Source organism: Suricata suricatta, chromosome X (genome assembly GCF_006229205.1).
Source record: "Suricata suricatta isolate VVHF042 chromosome X, meerkat_22Aug2017_6uvM2_HiC, whole genome shotgun sequence".
Lineage (NCBI taxonomy): Eukaryota > Metazoa > Chordata > Mammalia > Carnivora > Herpestidae > Suricata > Suricata suricatta.
The window spans coordinates 39,490,370-39,516,953 of NC_043717.1; the positions used below are offsets into that span (position 1 = coordinate 39,490,370).

Here is a 26,584-nt window from a genome sequence, read left to right on the forward strand (position 1 = left end):
TAAAAAAAAAAAAAAAAAAAAAAAAAAAGAACATGACCTGAGCTGAAGCTTAACCAACTGAACCACCCAGGGGCCCCCAGATGTACTGTTCTAACCAATTTAATTCTCACACCAACTCTATGAGGCAGGAACTATTATTACCTACATTTTGCAAATGGGTAAACCAAGGGACAGAGCATTAAGCAATATTTCCTATGTTAGAAAGGTAGTAAGTTGTAGATCTAGGATTCCAATATAGAAATTCTGGCTAGAGTCCATGCTCTCACCCACAGTCCGCTATCCTGTCTCTCAAAGAATGTCAAATAATAATGACAAACAAATTGGGTTTCCTAAGAACTAATGACTTGATCTTCATCTGTAAGTAAACTTAATTCATAACACTGTTAACTTATATCAGTAACCATAATTTGTAATACAAATAAGAATTTTTAATATTAAATCCAATGTTTATTTAATCAAGTTGGTTATTTAACCAGTGTTGGGCCAATATTGATATTTTAACTGTAAATTTAATTCACAACAGTAGTGATTATTTACATAAGCAAACAATTTATAATGCTGTTAAAAGTTTGTAAAATTCGTCATCATAGTGGTGATTAAGTTTCTATTTGTGATTAAAATTTGATTCATAACTGTGGCACTCATAATTTATATTAATAATCATTATTTTAATATTAGTAAATATAAATTGGAATGTTAACCATATTAATGATGATTTCTATTAGAAACTATCAGATAATTCAAAACATAGTTACTCATAATTTATATTAGTAATCTTAATGTATAATATTGGCAATAATTTGTAGTAATATTTTACAACATACTAATGGTTTAATTTCTCACTTATATGAAAATCTTAATATGAAACACTGGTAATAAATTGTAATATTAGTTATAATATTTGATGATATTAGTAATGATAATGTAATATCTATGAAGTGTAATTCAAAACAGAGACTTATAATTTATATTTAGAGCATAATTTGTAATATTAATAATAATTTATAAAAATAGTTATAATCTCTGATGACACTAGTAATGATTATTCAATTTCCATCAGGAACTATAATTTGGTTCATAACATTGGTACTCAGAATTTACATCAATAACAGTAATTTGTAGTATTAGTGGTGAATTGTAATATTAGTGATTATATTTTATGATAATAGTAACCGACAATTCAATTGCTACTTGTAAACAATTTAAATAGTATTTTTAAAATGTTTATTTATTTTTGAGAGAGGCAGCATGCAAGCAGGGGAGAGGCAGAGAGAGAAGGAGGCACAGAATCTGAAGCAGGCCCCAGGCTCCGAGCTATCAGAACAGAGCCCGACGTGGGGCTCGAACTCACAGACCGCGAGATCATGACCTGAGCCCAAGTTGGATGCTCAACCAATTGAATCACCCAGGTGCCCCGCTCTTTGTAAACAATTTAATTTGTAACATTGCTACTGATAATTTTGATGGCCAATTCTAATTTGAAACATTGGTAGCACTTCTGTCAGGAAGAATATTTGATAATATTAGTAACGATGACTTGCTTTCTATATGTAGTATAATCTGATTCATTACAGTAGATCTGTTCATTGACATTAGAAGTCGTTTTTTTAATAGTGGCGAGAAAAGATGCTATAAGTAACGGGATCGATGATGTAAATCACCCTTATAAGCACATAAGTAAATTCATGCTATTCACAGACCCTGTCACGAAGCAGCCTCACTCTGCACACGCACACACTGCTGCACTGGCTGACAGCATGCCATCGGTAATATCGTCACTGGCGATACTGGCGCAGTAGGCATGAGCTTCTCCCTCCTGCCCATCATACTTCCCCCAGACTCACCATCTCCTTGTGATTGGGGTAGAAGGTCTGATCGATTAGAGGGAATTCCTCTGTCCCCAGTTTCTTGTGCAGTCGAACCATCTGGGCGAACTACGAGAGAGTCAGGAGAGCTGGGTCAGCCAGTCTTTCACCTGGACAGAGTCTCCAAGCTGGGATTCCAGGCTTCCCAACTTTCTGAGCCCCCACCCCCCCCAACCGCCCCAGATCACACTGATGAGCTCTCACGTGCATGTGTGCATGGGATTCTGCCAATAGCACTCTTTCAGTCACTTACCACCCAGGGCTTGTCACAGAAGTTGTAGACAGAATGCAAAGAGTTAACGCTGGGGACTCCAGCGTACTGCAGCCCAATGACCAAACTGCGGTAGTCTCCATTCCGAGCCATGCTGAAGGCGTGCTGGCGGATCAGCACGAAGTCCGGCTTCAGAGACCTGGGGTGGCAGGGGTAGAAACGTCGCGGGGACCCCCAAAAGCTCCCCATCACCCTCAGTACTATTAGCTGTCCTCAAAGGATGCTGCTCAGAATAAATTCCAGCCTCAGGGCCTCTACACTGGTTGTTCCCTCTGTCTGAAACATTTTCTCGCTTGATATCCCCGCATAGCTCTCCTTCACCTCCTTCAGGTCTTTCCTCAAATGTCTCTCACAGTATTTACTGGTCTGCCTTATCCCAAACTGCAGACCCCTCCATCATCCAACACTCCCTATATCCCTTTTCTGCGATATATTTTTTCTTAGCATCTTTATAGTTTCTTGTATTTTAATATTTATTTTATTTTATTAAATTTTTTTAATGTTTATTTATTTTTGAGACAGAGAGAGACAGAGTGCAAACAGGGAGGGGCAGAGAGAGAGGGAGACACTGAGAGAGGGAGAATCTGAAACAGGCTCCAGGCTCTGAGCTGTCAGGACAGAGCCCGACACGGGGCTTGAACCCACAAACCAAGAGATCATGACCTGAGCCGAAGTTGGACCCTTAACCGACTGAGCTACCCAGGCGCCCCACATTTTAATGTTTATTTTTAAAGACAGAGAGAGAGAGAGAGTGAGTGTATGCAAGCAGGGAAGGGGCAGAAAGGGGGCACAGGAGGTCCAAAGCTGTTGGCACAGAGCCCAATGTGGGGCTCGAACTTGCAAACTGCAAGATTGTGACCTGAGCTGAAGTCATATGCTCAACTGACTGAGCCACCCAGGTGCCCCCAGTTTTACATTTTCTTATTTGTTTATTGTATGTATCCCACATTAGAATATAAGCTTCATGAGGGCAGAGGGGCTTGAGGGGGCTTTTTTGGGGGGTCTGTTTTGTTAACTGCCAGGTCCTCAGCAAATAGAACAAGTTCTGGTGCACAATAAGTGCTCAAGAAATATTTGTTGAATGTAAAATGCTGAGAGCAGTACCTTGCGTACAGTACATGCTCAAGAAATATTTGCTGGTTTAGGGTCACCTGGGTGGCTCAGTCAGTTAAGCATCTGACTTCAGCTTTGGTCATGATCTCATGGTTTATGGGTTTGAGCCCCACATTGGGCTCTCTACTATTGGCATAGAGCCCACTTTGGATACCCTCTCTCCCCAGCTCGCGTGCTCTCTCCTCCTCTTTCAAAAATAAATAAACTTTAAAAAAGAAAGAGAAATATTTGCTGCTTTAATAACCAAAATGTTTGGCTTGTGGTCTGCTAGGATCCTAGACTCTGCAGAAGAGAAATTATCTTCCCACGTTCTGTACCTAATTTTTTTGATTGACATGTAACATTGTATAAGTTTAAGGCATAAATGTTTCTCTCTCACACACACACACGTGCGCGTGCACACACACATACATTAATGTTTATTTTTGAGAGAGAGAGACAGAGACAGAGCACAAGCAGGGAAGGGCAGAAAGAGAGAGAGAGGGAGACACAGAATCTGAAGCAGTCTCCATGCTCCGAGCTGTAGGCAGAGAGACTGATGGGGGGGGAGGGGGGGAAGGCTCGAACCCACCAGCTTGTGAGATCATGATCTGAGCTGAAGTTGGCACCCTGACACACTTACATATTGCAATATGATTGCCATTGTAGAGTCTTTTAGTATTTCTATCATGTCACACAATTATTGTTTCCTTTTTGTGGTGGGAATAATTAAGCTCTAGTTTCTTAGTAAGTTTGATAATTATGATACAATATTGTTATCTATATTCACTGTACTGTGCATTATATCTCCAGGGCTTAATTATCTACCAGTTGCGAGTTTATACCCTTAAACATCTCTTCTATTCTACCACTACTCAGCCTCTGGTAACCACTGTTTTACTCTCTGTTTTTACGAGTTTGGCTTTTATAGATTCCGTACACAACAGATAATCATACAGTTTTTGTCTTTTTCTGTTTGATTTATCTCATTTGCTTCAAGGTCCATTCATGTTGTTGCAAACGGCAAGATTTCCTTCTTTCTCATAGCTGAGTAATATTTCATAGTATATTCAGACCACATCTTCTTTGTCCATTCATTCACCAATGGGCACTTAAGTTGTTTCCGTACCTTGGCTATTGTAATATAGGTAAGTTCTTGCTCACAGAAAAATGGAAGGGGAGGTGGGGGAGTCTTCCTCAGCTCTAAAGGAGTCCTTATGCCTCTCCCATAACACAAAATTTTTATACTTACCGCATGACCTTCACCCCATTCCGAAGAACTTCCATGTCCACAGAGAATCCACCATTGGCATGGGCCACAAGGTTGAGATCAGAGAATTCAGCCTAGGAAAGAAAAACAATTGGTGACTCAGCCACATTGCACAAAAATGACCATCCAGTTTTCAATCTGGACAGCTGACCCCCAGCTCCATCTACTGCAACTAACCTGTTCTACTTTAATGTCAATTTCTCCATGGATCTTTTTCCCTTTGAAGTATTTTGCCCTGGAGAGGAAAAGCAGAGCACATCCATCAATCTCAGGAAGACAAAACCCAGGCTAGTCCTTTGACCCTTTACCCCTCCAGTGCTACTAGAGAAACCATACGTGCTTCGCGATCGTTGAAACACTTTGAAAAGCTCAACAGTGCTTTATGAATGATAAAGTCTGTTGTAATCCTCGCAGAAGTATGTGAATGTCAAAGGACGATGCGAACTGTAAAGATAAGTCCTTAAACTGCGGGGGGCGGGCAGGCATTCCCAGAGTATGGTCTGCTCATCACATTGCTACCATAAATGTGTTATTTTTAAATATTAAAAAAACTTTTTTAATGTTTATTTTTGAGACAGCGAGAGACAAAGCTTGAGGCAGGAAGGGGCAGAGAGAGAAGGAGACACAGAATCCGAAGCACGCTTCAGGCTCTGAGCTGTCAGCAGAGTCCGACGTGGGACTCTAACCCATCAACCATGAGTGAGATCATGACCTGAGCCAAAGTTGGACGCTTAACCGACTGAGCCACCCAGGCACCCCTCATAAATGTTTTTGAGAAAAGTTTTGCAAAAGGAGGAGTGCTTTGTAAGCTGTAACGTACTTGGAAATTGCACGGAGGTTCGTAAATGGCGAAAAGCCTTAGAGAATACATAGATGTGAAGCGTGCCTGGCTATGTCTCAGTACCTGTGTCTGCTTGTGTGGCCTGAAGCATGTCTCTGGTCTCTGGCCCTTTCCCATGGAGGGGCACATTTGCCACGTGTGGCTGTGCGCTATGAGGGACTCAACAGTGGGTGGGCGGCTATATAAAAAAGGAGGAGCAGATTGAGGGTGCAGGCTGGCAGTGGTTCTAAGAAGCCAGAGCCAGCAACGATGGGCGTGGAGAGGGATGCAGCCGAGGATGAGGGGAAGCCATAGGCGGGAAGAGGGGTGGGAGCAGCAGTAGATGTATCACGGACTGCCATGTCACTATCCCTGGGCCCGCCCCCAGTGGTGCTTGATTTCCAGTGGCCTCCTCCCCCAGGCTCAGGATTCCTACCTGACAGGCTTCTCTACCCACGGAAGCTCATCTCCAGTCATACAAGAGGGATGAGGAAGGCAGCCACTCTCAGGGTTACCTCTATGCACACACTCAGGGTCTCTGACACACACACACAGCACAAGGAGGCCCTCGTGACTTCACTGACATACCCCAAGACCCCAAGCACAGCCGTTTTCTCCTCTCCCACTCTCTTCCTCCCAACCCCTCTCTGCCTCTGTCTGTCTGTCTGTCTCTCTCTCTCTCTCTCTCTCTCACACACACACACACACACACACACACCCACACACACACACTCCATCACTGACACTGTCCCCTCACAAGTGTTGGAAGGGAATTTCTCAGAGACCTGCACATTTTTCATTTATAAAATAATGATCAGTGTACACTATATCACTATCTTTCAAACTTTTTTGACCATAAGCGTAGTGAATACTGTGGCGCTCTGCTCAGATCTCCTCTTCAGGGCCAATGCACCCTGAGTGTCAGCTGTTGACAGCTATGGCTTTGTCTCGCTGAGGACTGTCTTCCATCAGAGGGAAGTGACTTGGCCACGGTTACACCTACTGCATGCAGCCCATGTCTTATATCTGGTTGATGAGTGAGTACAAAGGCTGGCCTCTTTGCCTCCTTAAAGGCTGACTCTGAAGGACCATCCCAGCCCCAGAGGTCCCCCTAGGATGAGTTAAGGCCTCTGACACAGCTGTCCTGGGGATCAGCTTCTCCTTCTGCCCAACCCTACCCCTTCACAGGTATTGCTCCCAAAGGCACCCTCCAGTAAGCCTCCTGCATACAGACACGTGCCTAAGACTGTGGGCCAGAGATGTCAAACTACAAAAAAGACTCTACTGCCCTTCTGGAAATGGGTCACCCAGTGGCCAGCAGGCAATCAGAAACTGTCATTTGGAAGGGGTGGGGCACAGATAGCCCACCACACGCTGTAGCAACAGAAAGCGTTCTGCAGCAGGTACGGGCTGTGGTGCAACCAGCATGCCACTTGAACCATATGATCTGGTGGCTCCCATCATACCAGAGGTGTCAATAGTGGGAAGAGATGCAGTGTGGAGTTTATTCTCATGAGTGTGAGAATTACAGTGTGGGCCCCTGGGCTTTGGAGCTAGCAGTAACTGTTACTGATGGTGAACTGTAATGAGATGCTGGTGGAAGGGGATGTGCCAGTTGGTGAAATATCCCTGGTACTTGAGAGGTGTGACGGAAATGGTCACCAGGGTTGGGTGACTATTTGCTAAAGACCACTGATTAGCTGAAGAAAGATCTGACATGTTCAGGGTGAATAATTACTAATTCAAAGTACAATGTGAATGTGAATCCCAGAAGATCCCTTTGGCTACATTTACGGGAACCCCAATCTTCTGCAACTGGATGGCAGACAGAAGGGAAGACCAGGCTTCGGACATTAGTCATAAGTGTAGCAGAACTTCAGAGAAGGTTGAATTCTCAGGCCCAGGATATCTCCTATGCCATGCTCAGGGTCCTAATGGGACAAGAGTGAAGCTCTAAAACTTGAGGTGGGGATATGTGGGAAGATGCACGTAACAACTTGAACTTACTGATTCACCTGAACCCACTGGGCCTGCAGAAGTAGCCCATTCCTCCTTGTTAGAATATAAACCTTCCTTCTACTTTAAGATAATACAGACGCCTCAGATGAAGCAGGCCCCTTATAAAACAATGCTTGCCCCTTTCAGAATCTACCCCCCTCCCATCTTAGCAACTGGATCAATAAGCAGGGTCAAATCCTAGCACATCTGAAAGGAAAAGTTCTAAGCCTGCAAAGGAAGGAAATAAACAATACGTACAGGCTGAAAAATCTGGCTGATACGTATTGGCAGGAGCTGGAAAAGTATACATGAAACTGTGTCCTAAGGACAATGGGCGAAAGAGGTGGAACATGAAGTCGGAGCACTATCCCAGGAACAGAACATAAAAGCCTGGCAAGGACTCTAGATGTTGCTGATACACTACACTGTTGAATGGCTTGTGGAAGCTTGGGAGAAAACAATGGTCTACACTAAGTGACAGAGAAATCTTCCATGGAGGATTGCGGAGGAAAGGATCAAAGGACTCAAAGAAGCAGATACATTAAAGAAGATATACTATAAAAGTTTAGGGGGCGCCTTGGTGGCTCAGTTGGTTAAGCATCCGGCTTCGGCTCAGGTCATGATCTCATGGTTCATGGGTTTGAGCCCCGCATCGGGCTCTGTGCTGACAGCTCAGAGCCTGGAGTCTGCTTCGGATTCTGTGCCTCCCCCTCTCTCTGACCCTTCCCTGCTCGCACTGTCTCTCTCTGTCTCTGAAAAATAAATAAAAAGCATTAAAAAATTAATCAATTAACTTTTTTCAAAAAAAGTTTAGAAAACTCATCAGCTGACTATGTTCTATGGGAGGGCCCAGAGGATATACCCAACTTAAAAAAATTAATAAGGAATAGGCTAGTGAGAGTGCATGAGTCATACTGAGAAGCAGGGTAGTGGTAAGGTAATAAATGAGGACCTGTCCCAGGTCCCACTCACAGTGGGTCCACTGGGTCCACCCAGTGGTCACTTCCTCAGTTCACAAATGCATAATTAAAATTGACAGACCTGGGAGTTCCTGGGTAGCTCAGTTGGTTAAGCATCGACTCTTTTGATACTGGCTCAGGTCACGATTTCACGGTTTGTGAAATCGAGCCCCGCATCGGGCTTTGCACTGGCAGTGCAGAACCTGCTTGGGATTCTATCTCTCTCCCTCTCTTTGCCCCTCCCCCTCCCAAAATAAATAAGTAAACATTTTAAAAAATAAAATAAAATGGACATATTTGTAGTTGTCAGAACCCCTTCATGGGTTCCTTGGCTTGTGGGGTAGGAGTTATTGTAGTGGGGAAGTCCAAATGGATGCCTCTGGAACCACACACCCCTCCCCTGATCAAATCAGTAGATCAAAGGTAATATTATGTCTATCCTAAGGGTGATGGTGGAAACTAGTCTTACTTTGAAAAATCTAAAGGATGCAGGGGAGTTAGTCCCATCATATCTCCACTGAATTAACCAGTTTGGATCCTGGAGAATGCCTATAGACTGCTGCAAGCTCAACCACGTGTTATCCGTGATTGAAGCTGCTGTGCCAGACATGCCGCCATTGGGAAAGCAGGCCTCGGGTGCGGCAGCTGGCCACTGACTTCGTGAACACACTCTTTCCTATTCTGATCAGAAAAGAGGATCAGAAACATTTCACACTCACATGGGACTGACAACAATATTTGTTTATGGTCTTGCCATAGGGCTATGCTACCTTTCTCATCCTGCATCATCATATAGTCCAAGGGACTAGACCATCTGCACATCCCACAGAATATCACACTGGACTGCTCGATCAATTACATCATATTGATTGGGCGAGATGAGCAAGAGAAGATTAACACCTTGTTTTGCCAAGACACAGGCACTCCAGAGGGTAGGAGATAAACCCTGCAAAGACCCAGGGGCCTGCCACCTTAGTAAGATTTTTAGGGATACAGTGGTCCAAGGCACACCAGGACAGCCCCTCCAAATGATAGGGCAAACATTGCATCTTGCACCTCCCACCGCAAGGGAAAAAAGCACAACACTTAGTAGGCCTCTTCAGGTTCTAGAGGCAGCATATCCCACACCTGTAAATACTGCTCTGATTCATATTTCATATGCAACATAAGGTTGCCTCCCCCTGAATGGGGGCCAGAGCCGAAAGGGCTCTGCAACAGGTCCTGGCTCTCGTGCAAGCAGTCCTTCCTCTTAGGCCACATGGTCTGGCAGATCCTATGATACTGGAGGTGTCAGTAGTGGGAAGAGATGCAGTGTGGAGCTTCTGGGAAGTCTGAGTGGGAGGCCCTTGGGGTTCTGGAGCAAGGCCATACCATCTGCAGCACAGAATTACGTGACTTTTGAGAAACAATCCCTGGTGCGGTACTGGGCCCTGGTAGAGACAGAATGCTTGACTATGGGGTACCAGGTGATTATGCACCCAGGTGTTCATTATGGGCTGGGTCCTGCCAGGCCCACCAAGTAATTAAAGTCAGGTGGACCCAGCAGCTGGGATCAGGCTCAGGCAGGACTGAGCAAGTTGCCTGAGCAGGCAATCTAGATGCCCGTGTCACCCACACTGTTGTACTAGTGCGTCCCTCAGCTCACCTAGGGGACTCCTTACAACCAGCTGGTGAAGGAAGGAAAAGCCTAAGCTTGGTTCACAAATGCATGGCTTGGTATGTGGGGAGAAGCCCAAAATGGACAGCAGCTGTACTATAGCCCCACCCAAGAGTGGTCCTGAAAGACAGTGACAGAGCTCCCAATGGACAGAGCTTGGAGCTGCGCACCTGGTAATCTACTTAATAGAGAAAGAGAAGTGGCCCAAGATGAGAATACATATCCACTGATGGGCACTGATGGATGGCTTGACTGATCAGAGGCCTTGAAGGAAAAATATTAGAAGATCAGGACAAGGAGTATCAAGCTAACGGAAATAAGTCAGTCAGAGAAAGACAAATATCATGTGATTTCAGTTTCGTGGAGTTTAAGAAACAAAACAAATGAGCAAAGGAAAAAAAAGGGAGAGAGGAGATACAGACACACACACACACACACACACACACACAGAGGCAAACCAAGAAACAGACTCTTAATTATAGAGAACAAACTGATGGTTATCAGAAGGGAGGTGGGTGGGGGGATGGGTTAAATAGGTGATGAGCACCGGGTGATGTATGGAAGTACTGAATCACTACATTATAGACCTGAAACTAATATTATACTATGTGGTAACTAATTGGAATTTAAATAAAAACTCAAAAAAAAAATCAGATCAGGACATGGAAGTCTGGGACACAGAAACGTGGGTGTACATAGGGGGTGCACGTGGGAGTGGGCAAAGAGTGACGAGTGAAGATCTTTGTATTGTGCGTTAATGCCCACCAGGCAGCATCCACAATGCAAGTGGCACTGAACCACCAGGTAGACAGAATGAGTCAGCCAGATGATGTCAGCCAGCCTCTCAAATCAGCCACTGCAGCGCTAGCAGATGGGCACATGAATGAAGGAGCAACATTAGCAGAGACAGAGGCTATAAGGGAGGCCTAAAGCGCTATTGCTGAATGTCCAATCTTCCAGCAACAGAGACCAACAGTGAGTCCCTGACATGGCACCTTCCCTTAAGACCAACTGGCCACATTGTGGCCAGCTGACTATACTGGGCGCCTTCCAGCCCGGAAAGACTAATGATTCATCTGGACTGCAATATGCTATGTGTGGGTTTGTCTTTCCTGACTGCAGGACCATAGCCAGTATCCCTGTCCCTGGGCTTACTCAATGTTTGATCCACCAGTATGAGAACTTTCATAACACTGCATCAAACTGAAGGGACACACTTTACAGCAAATGAGGTACCAAAGTGGGTCCATTACCATGGGATCAACTGATGATGTTATTACCATGCCGCCCGGAAGCTGCTGGCCTGGAATAACTTGCTGCGGCCACCGCTAAGGTCCTGGCTTGAAAATGATGTCATGAAAGAATGGGGCACCATCCTCCAAAACACCCGAAATCAACAACCCATTGTTTGTGCTGTGTTCCCGATGGGTAGAATACGCGGGTCTGGGAACTCAGAGGGGAAAGTATGAGAGGCCCAGCTTACCATTGATCCCAGTGATCCACCCTTGGAATGTGTGCTTCCTGTTCCCTCAAGGCTCTGCAAGGTTAGAGGTCCTGGTTCTCCAAGGGGTAACATGCTACCATGGGACACAGCAAGAATCCTATTATATTCTAAGCTATGGATGCCACCTGGACACTTCAGGTCTCACACGCCAAATGGACACGAAGAGGAGTGTATTACTGTCTTTGCAGGGGTCTGTGACCTTGAACATCGGGAGGAGGTAGGGCTGCTATAGCACAGTAGGGGCAGGGAGGAATATCTGTGGAATTTAGGTGATCCACTTAGGCATCTGTTGGCACTCCTTGTGCAACTTTGATGGCAAATGAACAAGTACAGCAGCCACAGCCTGGGAAGGGCATGGGGAGCAGGGACTCAAGGATGAGGGAATGGATCACTCCTCGGGCAAGCCACTGAGACCAAGAGAGGTGCTTGCTGGGGTGAGGGGAAGCTAGAACGTGTCGTAGAAGAAGGAGACCAATGCATATCAATTATCTATGCCGCTTTTATCAAGTGCAGCAGTGGGGCTGTCGTTCATCCCACTAACTGTGCTCTTTCCAGTTTCCCCCGGCAAACAAGACCAATTACAGTCCTGGCAATGCTGTTCCCAGACAGGGTGAACTCACTCTCAGAAGTGAGTGAATCTGAGCAGTGCAAGAAATGGACTCCGTGCTCCCCCCAGACCCTCATGCCTCCCGCCTGCACCTTCAGGCCTACACATCTATCTCTCGGCTTCTGGGAATATTTGCTACTGACAGCTCCCAGCGCTGTCTGTCCTTCACTGGGAACTGGCCTCTGCAGGAGGGATTTGCCTTCCCCATGATTATGCCTCCTTCCAGGGGGGCAGCCTGTGGCTAATGGTTGACTGATGTAAGAATCCAAAAGCCTGGATACCCCACCCCAACTGGGGTAACTCTGAAGGGTCATTCTAGCTCCAGAGCTCCCCCAGAGGACTGGCTGAGGCTTCTGTTGTGGCTGCATCATAGCTCAACCTTTCCTTCTGCTAAATCCTGTTCCCTCACTCCTCCGCAACAGGTGTTGTTCCCAAGAGCTCTCCCCAATAAGTCTGCACACAAACCTCAGAGTCTCAGGGCCTGCTTCCAGGGAAGTCTAAGAAAAGAAGCCACAGTAAGAGATATAGTTTATATAACCCACTATATACATAGATACATAATAACCTGCCCTATATATGTAATATATATTATATGGCATCTGTAATATGTTATAGAGCAAATATAGTATTGTTTATATAATATATAACATATAATATATTGCATATTACATACTATGTGTATATGTACCTAGAAAGTATATAACTATACATATATAATTGGAATGAAAGTTTCAATAAATTACCTTTACTGCATGCAAGGAAGTCTGATATTTTCTATTCTATTTTATTCCATTTCATGAAGAAAAACATATACATATATATGTATTATATACTATAAACCTATTATATAGCAAATGTATTATATAGTATATGTCATATATAACATATGGTATACATTATTGATTATATTTCTTGGAGTAACAGTTCCACTAAATAATAATAATTACACATCCAATGTGCACCATTTTCTTGTTATTTTCTATTTTCATTTATACTGCTTCGTGGAGAAAATGAAATGCTCATCACAAGGCAATAGGTGAGGCGCAGTTTGAAAAAACGCTGGACCAAATTATCTCTATAAAGAGAAGATGAGTCTCAACTCAAAGTCTGCAACTTTAAGCCACCAAGGATTTGAGACCCAGGAGAGAATGGAAGGGGTGAGGTTTGGTGGGAAAGGTGTCAGATTCTAGGTGTACAATCCATTATAGACTTTGCAACAACTCCTCCTTTATTCCAGGCTGGAGAGTGGATGGTTCTTGCTATATTTGCAGGCTGGTGATGCAGAGGTCTCTGTCTGCCATGCTGAGCCTCGCGTACATGGGATCTTTCTCCATCCCACCCCATCTATAGATGACACTAAAACATTTGCTGGATTGACTGGAAGAAAAGACTAGTGCAGCTGCTGGTGGTGTTCTGAGACACAGAAGGGGAAGGGAAGAATCTTTCACTGAATTCGGTGGGTGCTCAATAAATGCTTGTTGGAGTTTTGATTACGGAAAAGGGGGAGGGTCTTGTCAGTATCCGGTAGATAATTAATAAATGTTTGATGGAATGAAGGAAAACACAACGAAGAATCTTCTTGGAGTACAGGAATGGAGAAGGGAAGTCTACGGGCTGGGGGTTACCAATATACAGCAGGGGCCCCATTAAGGTTTGTTGACTTCAGTGGAGCAAAGTTAGCCAAGATGACTTCCGTGTGAGTGGGTGTTGGTGAAGGAATTCGAGCATGTGTTCAAGAACTGCTTTATGGATTGATGGAGCAAGGAGGATGTGGTTGTTTGAAAAGGATATAGTAAGAGATTAATAATGGCTTCTTGGATACATTGGTGGGGGGAAGAGCAGTTGGGAAGATGGCTACTAAGTGGGGAGGGGACCTAGTCAGAATATAGTAGGTGCACATTATGAGCTTTCAGGATTGCATAGTGTCAAAGGAAGGATGGATGTTGTTGAAGGGCAAATTGGGGCTACAAGAGGGGGAGGGAAAGAGGCATTGAATATGGGGTTCTTAGTATACAGTAAGTACTCATTAAGCGATTGTGGGCTTGAATGGAGAAAAAGCCAAAGAGAATACAGGTGGTGGTTGGGGTTACAAGGAAATGGAACTGAAGGAGGGTTCTTCCTGGTATATAGTAATGCTAAATGAATGCCTCCCACACTCTGAAACATGGAAAGTATGCAATAAGTATCTGTAGAATGAATAAATGGGCTCTGAATAGAGAGAAAGTCTGCTAGGTAAAGGCTCCTGGGGGGGAGGTGTGATTTAACTAGTAAGAATCTGTTAACTCAATAAATTTAAATTGAAGCAGACCCCTGGAGAGAGAGCTCTTGAGACAGGGCAGCAACTTCCAGACTTGGAAAGAAGATGTTGAGAATAGCCCTTATACAGTAGGAGCTCAATAAGTGTTTACTGGCTTAAATAGAAGAAAGACCCTTTGGGGTATGGACTTGAGACTGAGAGAGGGAATCCTAGGGACCTTGAGAGGAGTGGAAAAGGAGTAATCCTTGTAAACTGGGCTGTAGATTTATCAAAAGAAAGGACCCTAACGAGAGGCTTTATGACTGGCATAGGTTCTTCTAGGGGTAAGGAAGGGGCATGTACTCCCTCCACAAAACAGGAACTGCATATATGCTCACCATATCCACTAAAAGAAAAAGATTTTGGGAAGAAGGTGTGAACATAGAGCACACAGGCATCGCTCTATAAATGCTCATAGGAGCCATTGGAGGAAAAGGCATCTGGGAGAAGGTGATTAGAATCGAGCATCTGGCAGATGATAAATAAATGCTCACTGGATCCATTAAAAGAAAAGGCCTTTGCGGGGGCAGGGGTGGGTGAGATAGACATACAATCACTGGATTCACTGGAGGAAAAAGTCTTTTGGGGAAGGGAATGGGGATGCAGAAGATTGATCTATGTAAGCTTGATTCTCCACTCTTGAAAGAAAAGGCTTTTGGGGAGGGGGCACAGAATCAGGCACACAGTGGTGCTCCACAAATGCTCCAAGGAGTGATTAAAAAGAAAAGGTCTCTGGAAAGAGGATTGAAATGATGCATACACCAAGTGCTAGATATCTGATCACTGTATTAATTGGAGGTAAGCCTTTATGGAGAAGGTCTAAGGTTGGACCATGCAGAAGGTGTTCAACACATGTAGACTGAAGCCACTGGGGAAAGGGTTTGGGGATGAGGTAAATAGCAGGCACTCAATAAACGCTTGCTGAATACACCGGAGGAAAAAACGCCTTAGAGAAGGCTCACACAGCAGGCAGGTGATAAATGCTAATTGGGTTCACCAAAGGAAAGGCCATTGAAGTAGCCTGAAAATGGAGGATAAACGAGGCACTCAATAAATACTTTCTAGATCCATCGTAGGAAACGGATTTAGGGGAGAGTCTGAAGATGAGTCACACACAGAAGGTTAAAAATGCTCAGGGGACTCATTTGAGCAAAATATGTTTGAGAAAGGAGTTTGGAGATAGGGCATACATCAGGCACTTAATAAATGCATCCTAGACCCTTTGGAGAAATAAGACCTTGGAGAGGGGGCTTGGAGTTGGGACACACAGAAGACATTCAATAAAAGCTCCCAGGATCCATTAAAGCAACACTTTTCGTGAGAAGATGGGATGGGATACGCAGCAGGCAACCGATGCTCACTAAATAGCTTAAAAGGTCTTTAGGGAGAGGGCTGAGGTGGGGCACATAACACACTCTGGATACATGTTCACAAGACCAATTAGAGAGAAGGCCTTAGGGTAAGGTTTGAGGGGGGAAGACACATAGCAAGCTCTCAAAGTACGTTCACAAAATTCATGGAAGCCAAAGGCTTTGGGAAAGGCCTCCCGATAAGGCACACTGCAGGTACTTGATAAATGCTCACAGGATCCATTAAAGGACAAGGCCTTTGGGGTGAGGGTTGGGGGGGCAGGACACATTAGGCTCTTGAATGCTCACAGGATATATTGAAGCCAAGGTTTTTGGGAAGGAGGTACACAGCAGGCGCTCCATAACTGCTCCCAGTTTGGGTCTAGAAGGCCTGGGTGGGGGGCAAGGGCGGGGCACACAGGAAGCGCCCAGCATAATAATTTAAAGGAAGAGGGTTTGGGCGAGGGGGCCAGATGTCCGGCAAACAAGCGGCGCTTGATTAAGTGCTCATCGTGGGACGATCTGGGGACCCAGGCCCGCGGGAAGACGTCCGCAGCAGTGGCTTACCAGTCGGTGTGGGGCTCGTCGATGACCAGCAGCACCCTGGCGGCAGCGCCCCCACGACCTGCGCCCCCAGAGCCGCCGCCCACCTGCTCGCTGAAGGTGGCGGCTGCGGCCGCCGTGGTCTGCTTGACCGCGTTGGACAGCGACGAGAAGAAGCCACCACCCCCCGAAGACCCAGGGCTAGGGGCAGCCGGAGAGGCCACGGGGGCGGACACGGAGGCCCTCTCGGCAGTGGCAATCGCGGGACCGGGCGTGGCTCCGGGGCTGGGGGCAGCAGGCGGCGGCGGGGGTGGCTGCGGGCGCTGCAGGTCTGTCATGTACCCATTTGGCAGATTGGCCATGAAGTTGCTGTCCGACAGGCGGCGCCGCAGGTAGTTCATGGCTGCGGCGCGGGGCAGGGGGTCCTAGGAGCAGTCGGGTCAGGAGCCGCGGAGGCGGACCGCGCGGGGCCCAGGAGCACAGCTGCGCTCTCAGGCACGACGCGACTCTTCGGTTGCCCGCTGCAGACTGAGGCAGCGCCGAGTCGCCGCCGCCGCAGCGCGGATGGTCGCGCCCGTACCCCCCTATCTTGGGCCCCGCGTGGTGCCGTCCACCTGGGCCGGCGGCGGCGCGGACGCGACCAAGCCGACCAGGAAGGGGAGTTTGCGAAGGAGCGGCGAGTGACGTCAGCGCGCCTTCAGTGCTGGGGCGGCGGTGGCGCGCGCCGGCAGGCGGGGGCGAAGGAGCTGTCCGTGGTGCTGAAGGCGGCAGTGCGCACGCGCCACGCCGCAACCTGTTTCCCCTCCCCCTCGTCCGCTTGGGGATGCGCAATTTGGGGAGTGGGGGCGGGGTAGGTACTTATCAGGAAGGTTGTAGGTGAGTGGTCTGGCAAGACCCCCCCCCCCCGCAACCTCATTCTGGTCTTCGCGCCCAGTCGCATCCTTACGCAGGATTCCAGGCAGATACTCAATTTCCAGTGTTGATATTCACCCCAGAAGTCATGTGCCGGCGGGGGGGTGGGGGAGAGTGGTGGTGCGGGGGTGAGGTGGGACTGGAGGAACACGTAGAGACTCAAAGTAGAGAAATCACCTTCTCACCGTGACGGATGGGGGTCACACGCAGTACCCTGGAGGGGGGAGATCAATTTCCCATATCCATACAGGCTCAGCTAGGTAGAGAGAGGGTGCGGGGGCGGTATCGACAGCATCAGATAGGCAGACTTGGACACTTGGGCGGGGTACACACCCTTGCAGGGGCCTGGAGGCACACAAGAATGACACACACGAGAAGATACACATATAGACACACACAAAAGTAAAGAAACACACGGAGGCACACACAGAGAACCCGCGATCTAGGTCTATAGACATACACAAGCCTAGGGTAACACACATGGGCGTGTATGCATACATGAACGTATATCTGCCTATACACAAACAATTACCACACTGACACACAGAGACCCAAGGAAACACACACGAACATGCACATCCAGACAAATTACATACCCACAGCCGATCATGATAAACCTAGATCTGCCACATGGACACATCACCTGAAGCTCTAGCCCTGATATGTGTCCATCTCTGTCTGCTCCCCACCCCGCAGCCCTACACACACACTCTCTGTCTATATGCCCCCATCCCTCTACCCTGGATGAGCCCAAAATCACCATAACCACCTGTTTTCATCAGGTTGTCTCCCCTGGACCAGAGAACTTTCCACAGACTTTTTCTAGGGTGTGCACACAGTAGGTGCCAAATAATGATTGCCACAGGAGCAAATGACTTTTATAGTCCAGGCAGAGGTGGGCTGTGGAAACCTTCCTGTCAGCTCCTATAAGATCCTGACTACAATGAAAGCATGAATCCATTTAAAAACAATCACTTGCCAACAGTATCCAATGCTTAACTAAAGTATTGTCTCACCCAACCCTCACAACAATACTGTGGGGTGAGAAACATTTCCACTTCACAGATGAAGGAATCCAAAACTCTAATGCATTCCCAAAGACCTATGTTGACTTTGTGATTCATACATTAAAAAAAAAAGAATGTGCTAGAAAGAGATGCCAGTGTGGCTGAAACAAAGTGAGCAAGTGGCAGGAGATGGGGTCAGAGAGCTTAGCAGGGACCAGACTGAGCAGGTCCTTGTGAGTGATGAGGGTGGACCAAGTGTGGTGGAAGGAGATATGGTAAGAAATGGGCAGATTTGGAGTCTCTTCTGCCTGCAGGATTTTCAGTAGAATCATTCACCTATTAATTTGTTCATTCTTTATTCACTAAATCCTTGGCCTGTTTAAACAAGGTAGTGATGGTGTGGAGTCTAGAGTCAGAGAGCTTAAAGTTCAAACTAGGCCTCCACCATCCTCTTGGGAAAGTGACTTAACCCCTTTGAGACTTGGTTTCCTCCTCTGTCAAAATGATCACCTGACCCACCTGTAAGGGTGTGTGTGTGTTGGTGGGAGACGACCTCTATATTTTTGCATGTGCTGTGGCTTCTGCCAGGAATGTCCTTTACCTCTCTCACTCAAGAATCATCTTTGGCCAAGGTCTCCAGGAAGTCCCCTTGTCCAGGACTCAGATTCCATCTCCTCTTCCCCCAGCTTCCCACAGTCCTCAAGGCAAATACTTCTATTTCCTCGTCGGTGCCAGGCAGCCTCAGTCCCACTCCCAGGTCTTTTCTTTGGCTATTCCTTTCCTCTCTTTCCTGGATGATCTGTCTGCATTCCATCTCCCAGTGTTCCCCAGATGGGTAACTCCCCATCAATCAGGAAATTTTCCAACCTTTAGAAGTGTGTGCTTCCCAGTTTTCTGCTCAGTAACTGAAGTAAATAAGCTGTGTGCTGGACCCATGGCGGCCTTTCTGGGGGACAGGAGCAGCTGCAGGTCTACAGACCTTTCTGGCTCCTCTGGGGGCCAGAAGTTGGGTAACATAGGAGTCTGTCTTTAGACTGCCTCTTCCCGGGGCCCCTATTCCTAGCTTTCTACTCTTCATGGCCCTCAGCATCATTCACTTTCTCTAGGTGGCTCGATTTCCAGAAATTCATGTTTTGTAGATTGTTTTGCAGAAGAATGATGATTCCTCAGTGTCTCAACTCCCTGAGGCAGACGTAAGGTTCCTCTGCACTGTCTCCATCTTCTCCAGCAGGAATGAATGAACCGAAGAGGCTCCAGGAATGATTTTCTTTGTTGTGCAATGGTGACCAGTGACTCTGAGACACACATCCCTGACATATGTTTGTAACCAGTATTGTACCCACGTTTATAACTCACACACACATATATCCATGGCACACTAATGCACATGTACATGTGTGCATGTGTGCATACACATCCATAATTCAGATTGTTTTGGTGCTCACATGGCTGTAACTTTAAATGCACTCCGCATACACTCAATACATCCTTACTTCTTGCACAGATTCATAGGTCTGCATATCACACATACACAAAGATATGTGTCTCAAAATGCACAAACTTCCACTTTCTTGTAAACACAGACCTCTCATACCCTGTAGTAGCAACCAGAATCACTCACTTCAGCTCAGTCTTCCCAAGATGACCAAAAATTCATCAACTTTGTCTTTACTTCAACCCATCAACTGACCTATTTTACAGGGGAAAATCGACTCAGAGAATGTGAGCACCCTGACAGACTCCCCATCTGAACCCCTTCACAGAGGGGTCCCTCCACTCACAGCACACATGGGGCTTCCAGTGTCCAGCCTACTAGCTTTCTGTGCCTCAGTTTACTCCTTTGTAAGTGGTAATGATGATAATACTGACTCTCTTAGGTTTGTTGTGGATTAAATGAATTCATGCTATGCAGTCTTAAAACACTAACCAGGCGCACAGCAAGTATTCTCTAAGTAGTAACTAATTCCCGTTATGATGATTCTAAGGATTTGTCTCATCACAAGAGGCTCAGAATTCAGTAAATGCAAATTAGTGCAAAACTGAATGAGCAACTGCTAACAGTATTAGTGTCTGGGTTTGTTTCCTTCACTGTGGAGACACGTGCCATTCTGACTCCTCTATTCTCTATGACCTCCAGCGCTATTGTTAGTATACAGTAGGCGTTGATAAGTGTTGAATAAATGTTCAACAGAAAGGATCACATATTCTGACTTTGTTTCCTCGCTCAAATGTCCTCCCTTTCACCCTCCTCCACCCCAGAGGCCCAGACTTAGTTCTAGTATACAGTAGATGCTAGCAAGTGTTTAATGAATGCACAAATACTAAAGGAATCTGTGTCTGAGTTTGTCTCAGGGGCTCCTTCTGGCACCTACTGACTCTAGCTTCTCTTTGCTCCTGCCCCAACTCAGAGCACCTCGTAGGCACTTCCTCGGTCCACCCCCAGCCATCCCCCTACTTTCTGTCTCACGGATCTACTCGGCTCTGCTAATTGCGGCATTGGAGCAGGGCTGTTGGGAGTGGGTGGGTGCAGGTGTTCGAGCGGCGGGGTGCCAACCACAGGCACGCTTCTGCCGCCTCTGCCGCGCGGTTCAATGCCGGATTAACGCGGAACTGCCAGCCCAGCCAGCCGAGAGGCTCTTGCGGGTGGAAACTTGGGCACGCCGGCCAATCAGAAAGTGCCTGCCAGGACGAGTAGCCAACCAGGAAACCCCTAACGCGGAGCTCTGCAGAGGAACGTGCAGTACCGGCCAGGGGCGCTGCGGAAGGCTGGGGCGGGGGCGGAGTGGGGGGGTGCCGGGTGGGGGTGGACGCTTGGGGCAAAGACAGCACCAATACTCGCCTTCACTCCTGCCAAACTATGGGAACAGTGGAAAATACTGTTTTCTACAACAAGCCACTGCGACTCTACCCGTGCTGTGCCCATCGGCCTAGAAGATGCTATTGCCCCACTCCTGGGGAAGACGGAAAGAGACCTATTTATTGAAATTTGGGAGGTCGGGTGGGGGGCGGTCAGAGTGGGAGAGAGAGGTGTTAGAGCGTCTCATCCTCAGGGTCTATGCATTCAGGCACGTGTAGACATGGCCGTTTCTCCTCCACCAGCGCCCTCTGACCCTGCAGCGCCTCACACAGTGTTGATGGTCTCCCCCAGAAGGTCACATTCTTCTCACCCTGACCTTCGACCACGGTAATGGTGGGCCTGGGGCATTAGGGGGAGAATGGAGGAGAGAAGCTCAGGGAAGGCAAGAATGCATTTAACAAACTCTTATTGAGTGCCCACTGTGTGCCCAACACTATTTTCAGGCTATGAGATATTGGGCAATTTCTGTATCTTCCCTCTGCTCATCTGAAACATAGGAATGGGCTGAATGAGGATAACTGAGTTAATTTAGGTAAAATGCTCAGAGCGCTGTCTGGCACACAGTAAGTCCTCAATAAATGCTGGTAATTGTTACTCATTGACAAAGAGTTACCCTCTCCTACCTCCCAAACCCTTTACATATCTCCCCATTGCCCGCTGGAAAAGACCCCAAATGCCTTGCCCTGGTATTTGAGGCCTTGTTTTTGGGCCCACATGGCTGCCCCAAACCAACCTCTCTCTCTCTTCCATTTCATCTGGACTCAGCCCCACGTTCAGAATGGTCTTTGCCTGGGTTGTTCCTCCCACGAGGCAAAGACTCCATTCATCAGCTCTCACTCCAGTTCCCTCATTCAAATCCATTCATTTCCCCACTCTGTCAAGTGCTTCCCGCCTCCACTCAACACCTCCAACTCATCTTCAAGACCCCCTTGAAACCCCAGAGCCAGAGACCTCTTCCCAGATGGCAGACCTTCCATAAGTTGAGAATGGCCCACTCAATCTAGTGGCTTGGTGTATGTGGAAATACAGTAGAGAAGAGTGGGCATTTTAACCCTCTCCAACACCTGGGTCTCCAGGAAACACTTTGGGTGGCTGGTCACCCATGTCCAGGATTCTGCTCACACAGTCCTGACACTGGGAATGCCCCTGCTGACCCCTTCCTGCCAGAGGAGACCCGAGAAGCTTCCTGGGCCTGGGACAGGATGGCAGCCCCTTTTCCATGCACCAAGTGTTCCTCGTTTGCCTTCTGTCAGGGCCTTGCTGACCTGGATCCCTTGGGAGACCCAAGGGACCTGGGTTCTGTGGGTCTGTGATTGTTGCCGAAAAGACCTTCAAGTGTTTTGGGGCAGTGAGATGTTGAGTGAGATGTGGGTGGCTGAAGGAGTGAATACGTGAATGAAGGCCTGAGTGACTGAAGGAGCAAACGGAAGCCTGGGTGACTGAGAGAGCAAGAGTACACGGTCACAGGAAGGATTAGGGGAATGGGGGAATGGCTGAGTGACTGAATGAGAGGCTCAGAGAGCACAGAGGCTACCAATTCTCCCCTCAGTATCCTCTTTCTCAGCTACTTCCTTCCTGCAGGTGAGAGATGGCACTCATCAGGGCAGGCACCTTAGAGCAGGGGTGGACGCCCTGGTTGCGGGGAGCTGAGCAGACTCTCCTGACTCTCACTGTTCACATATCAATATCACAACCCCCCCCCCGGGCACGCTTTGCCCCCTCACTCACGGGAACTTGGGGAGTGGGGCCGTGCAGAGGCGCTGGCGGGTTTGTACGGGGTTGGGTTTACAGGGGGGCATGCACAGCCCCCAGGTACTCCACTCTGACCACGAGCCTTTCCCTGCAAGGAGTCAGAATGAGAGGTCTCAGTGGGGTGGGGAATGAGAGAGAGAGAGAGAAAGAGAGAGAGAGAGAGAGAAAGGTGGCAGGGACATAGGGTCCATGGTAGAGTCAGAACCCCCTCCCCCACTATATGGGCCTCCCCAGCCTCACAGCGTCATCCTCAGAGGCACTCACAGGGGCAGCGCTGGATATTATAGCAGTGACGGATGTCTTGTTGTTCCCCGACACACCGCTGTCCGTCAAACTTGCGGCCTTTGCAGCTCCGAGAGCGTGTCTGCTGGCCCGGGATTGCCTCACAGCTGATGGTTTTTATGTTCCGACGGGTGCAGGTGCTCCACTGTCCCCAGGGCCCCCACTCCCCATTCACTGCAGAGACAGGGGCAACCAGAGAAGGGGGCCAGTGACGGGATCCAGAGGAAGGAAGAAGACTGGAAGAGGGAGTGGGGGTGAGCAGATGTGGGGCCAGGGGATCAGAGATGGGACCAAGGCACCAGGGCCAGGAAGAGGGGAGTGAGAGGCAGGAAAAAGGCATTAGGAGCAGGAACTGGGCAGCGGAGATGGGTGAGGGCTAAGGCGTGGCAACAGTTTATCTTGAGGTTCTGACCAGGGCAGGGCTCAGCCGTGTTGCAGATGAGGGTCCGGACGGCATCACCAGCACAGAAGGGGCCCCCGTGTTGGGGCTCAGGATGATCACATGTCCGTTTTTCCAGGATCTGGCCCAGGCCACAGGTCACAGGGCAGGGGCTCACAGGGCTCCATGGTCCCCAGCCACCAGCCACTGTTGGGACAGGGAATGAGAGTGAGAAGAAAGTCCACCTTGATCTCCCCTTCAGCCCCTAGAATCCTCGAGGCAGACAAACAGACAAACGAAGCCCAAATGAAGAGCTCCATGGTCACGGGGTCTAGGATCTGTATCCCCTGAAATGGCAGAGCGCCTGTGCCTGAATCAGGAAGTGTCAGAGGCCTCATCCCTGTGTACCTGGGCAGGGTGGCAAGCCGGGGCACGCCTGCTGTTCATTTTCTGGCCCTGGGCAGGGCTTTCCAGGAGGCTCCTTGGAGGGCTCAGGTGCAGAACACGTGCGGCTTCGTCTCTGCACAGGTTGTCTGGGTCCACCGTGGCAGGAACCTGAGCAGGGGCCCCAGGGGCCCCAGGCAGCCCAGGCCCCGTGTACTGTGGCGGAATGGGGGGTGGATGCTAAGTGTGGGCATGTGTGCTGAAGGCCTCCGGCCCTGGCAGTTCCCTGCTGTATCCCCCAGACCCACCCGGGTGCCTGCATCAGTGCCCTGTGGTTGCCTTCACTCACTAGGGCAGACCTGCTCTGTGTCGCAGGGTTCTGACTCCTGTGACTTTCCTGGGCAGTGGCCCCCACACTTGGGGGTGGGGTGATCACATGTTCGCTGACGGGTTCGGGTCCCTTTGGAACAGGTGACAGAGCAAGGCATCCAGGGCCCCCAGCTGGACCAGCCACCCATCTCTGTGGGAGAGAAGAGAGGGGGACAGGATGGAAGTGGGGGCATCGTGTGGGGGTCCTCGCTTCCTCACGTGCCCCACATCCTCTGCCACACTTGCTCCACCATCGTTGCTCATCTGGGCTATTGCAGTAGCCTTCACACCGGTCCCCCCTGCTTCAGCCCTCACCACATACAGTCTGCCCGCCTCCTGACAGTGAGGGGGATATCACAAGCCAAGTCCGCTCATGTTTCCCTTCTGCCCACAATCACAGAATCAAAGGCAGCGTCCTTATCCTGGCCCACGAGGGTCAGTTCCCCTTTGATCTCTCCTCCCACAACTCTCCTCCAGCCGTACCGGCCTGTTCCTTAGCACCTCACAAACTTCAGGCACAGTCCTGTTTGTACAGTGTTTGTTCCCAGGACTGATTGTTCCCAGGGCTGCGTGACAGGCAGTGCTCGCCTGCCTTGGGGGTCCTCCTCACCAGGACAGCAAGGCTGGTTCTCACAGGCCTGCAGCTGCCACTCGAGGGTCCCGGGCTCCACCTTCTCGGAGCACTGCCCCCCCCAGCCTATGCAGCGCCGGTGCCGTAACTGGGATCCCTGAGTGCAGGTCACCGAGCAGGGGGCCCACGCAGACCACGATGACCATTGTGGGAGCCTGCAGAGAGGAGCACAGATGTCCTATCCTGGCTCGAGCTAGCAAGGATGGCATACTAGACTACAGAGTGTGGGCAGGCACAGGGCTGGGGCTGGGGCTGAATGTATGTGGAATGGATTGATCAGAGTACCCACCTCTTTAGGGACATCGGGGATTGAATGGGAAGAGGAGGGCACACTTAAGTACTTACTTAACAATATCATTGACATTCACATTGATCGGGGATGGAACCCTTTGAGGTTCCCCAAGGAGAGTGCCGGGCATGTAGTAAGCAAATGTAAGGACTAGGGGCCCAGAACTGCCATCAGAAACCTGCCAGGCCACCACCGTGCATGGTAGCTGGCAAGCAGGAAGTGCTATCATCCCAGTGAGCTTGGAGACCAGGGCAAAAATACTCCAGATCTATCCCCAACTTCCTGCACAGCATAATACTAAACTGATGTGAACTGTTGACATGACTAGGGACCCAGAGCTGCCTTCAGAAATCCCCAAGCTCCCCTTCCGTATGGTGTAGCTAGGATATACAGTAAACTGTTAGAAAACATGTCTGGCATACAGTAAGCGTTCAATACATGTAGGCTGGCATCATGATTGGGAGACTAGAGCCACCCTCAGAAATCCTCCAGCTGCCCATGACCTCTGCAATGCATCCGGTATGCTGGGAGTGCTCAACAAACAATGTGAAGTATCAACATGACTAGGGGCTAATCAGGGGCCTGGAGCTGCCCTGAGAATTCCCCAAACTCTCCTACCCCCGCAACATGTCTGTATACAGTAAGCACTCAGTATGAGTTGGAATCACAATTCGGGGACATGAACTACCTTCAGAATGCCTGAGCTGTACTCCACTCACGATGCTTCCAGTATGCAGGAAGTGCTCAATAACTAAGCTATCTGTGGCAGTGGTTCTCAACCGGGATTATTTTGCCCCCGGGTGGGGGGGACAATTGGCAATGTCTGGAGATAGTTTGGTTGTCGCAATTTGTTGGAGAAGTTGTGGCCATCATCCAGTGGGAGGCCAGGGAGGCTCCAGAATACAGGTTTTGCAATGCATGGGTCAGCCCCCTACAACAAGCAATGTTCTGGCCCCAAATGTCAATAGAGGCTGAAAACCTCCAAGCTGTAGTCCTTATCAGGACCTTGGAGTCGCCCTTGGAAATCCCAGAGGAAGAAAGGGCCAGGTTCTGGGCAGCCTCTCCTGCAACCCCAGAAGCCCCCTCACCTGCACGCTTGGCACAAATTGCTGCCAGGCTTCTGGAAGGCGAAGGTAGGGTTGAGGCAGCAATCTTTCACACTGACGCCTCCCCCCAGGAGGCCCGTGCACTTGCCTGAGGCTTCCTCATACTGGGTGAAGCAGAATACGGGGTCTGAGCCTGGAACAGGGTTGGGGGGCACGGTCAGGGCTGTGACGGGTGCCGGCACCACAGGGCACCCTCCCCCACTCACCTGTGGCCGGCAGCAGGGTGAACAGCAGCAGCAGCAACTGAGGAGCCTGCACTGGGGCGGGCATGCTGAGCACTGCGCCTGGCAGCTCTGCCCTCTGCCAGAGAGGAGGCCTGGCTTTGTACCAGCTGACCTGACCTTTGTACTGGGCCCGGAGGAACTAGGGGCGGGGCGGCAGTGGG

The 26,584-nt window shown here is 48.7% G+C and overlaps 2 protein-coding genes across 3 annotated transcripts in view; both read right to left on the bottom strand.

The window, feature by feature from the left end:
• Window positions 1-16,776, bottom strand: part of SYN1 (synapsin I) — a 49,422-nt gene extending 32,646 nt beyond the window's left edge. For both annotated transcript variants that reach the window (XM_029929502.1, XM_029929503.1), the window contains exons 1-5: window positions 16,256-16,776; window positions 4,676-4,733; window positions 4,481-4,572; window positions 2,119-2,275; window positions 1,845-1,934 (exon numbers count right to left, since the gene is read on the bottom strand). In XM_029929502.1, the coding sequence (XP_029785362.1) occupies window positions 1,845-1,934; window positions 2,119-2,275; window positions 4,481-4,572; window positions 4,676-4,733; window positions 16,256-16,632 (774 nt within the window). In that variant the 5' untranslated portion in view covers window positions 16,633-16,776. The remainder of the gene's footprint in view (window positions 1-1,844; window positions 1,935-2,118; window positions 2,276-4,480; window positions 4,573-4,675; window positions 4,734-16,255) is intronic.
• A 4,330-nt stretch (window positions 16,777-21,106) lies between these two features.
• CFP (complement factor properdin) lies at window positions 21,107-26,514 on the bottom strand. The gene is made up of 9 exons (XM_029929913.1): window positions 26,406-26,514; window positions 26,182-26,332; window positions 24,784-24,959; window positions 24,154-24,324; window positions 23,829-24,020; window positions 23,454-23,627; window positions 23,024-23,215; window positions 22,736-22,847; window positions 21,107-21,346 (listed from the first exon to the last, which is right to left on the bottom strand). The coding sequence occupies exons 1-9, from the start codon at window positions 26,467-26,469 to the stop codon at window positions 21,181-21,183; spliced, it is 1,398 nt and encodes a 465-aa protein (XP_029785773.1). The 5' UTR covers window positions 26,470-26,514; the 3' UTR covers window positions 21,107-21,180.
• Between the last annotated feature and the right edge of the window lie 70 nt (window positions 26,515-26,584).

Excerpts from the sequence above, each read along its gene's own strand:
- CFP (XM_029929913.1), bottom strand. The coding sequence starts at position 26,469 with ATGCCCGCCCCAGTGCAGGCTCCTCAGTTGCTGCTGCTGCTGTTCACC. Across the intron at positions 23,216-23,453 it reads CACGGCTGAGCCCTGCCCTG|TGAATGGGGAGTGGGGGCCC; the intron begins GTCAGAACCTCA and ends CTGTCTCTGCAG. Across the intron at positions 22,848-23,023 it reads TAATATCCAGCGCTGCCCCT|GGAAAGGCTCGTGGTCAGAG; the intron begins GTGAGTGCCTCT and ends GACTCCTTGCAG.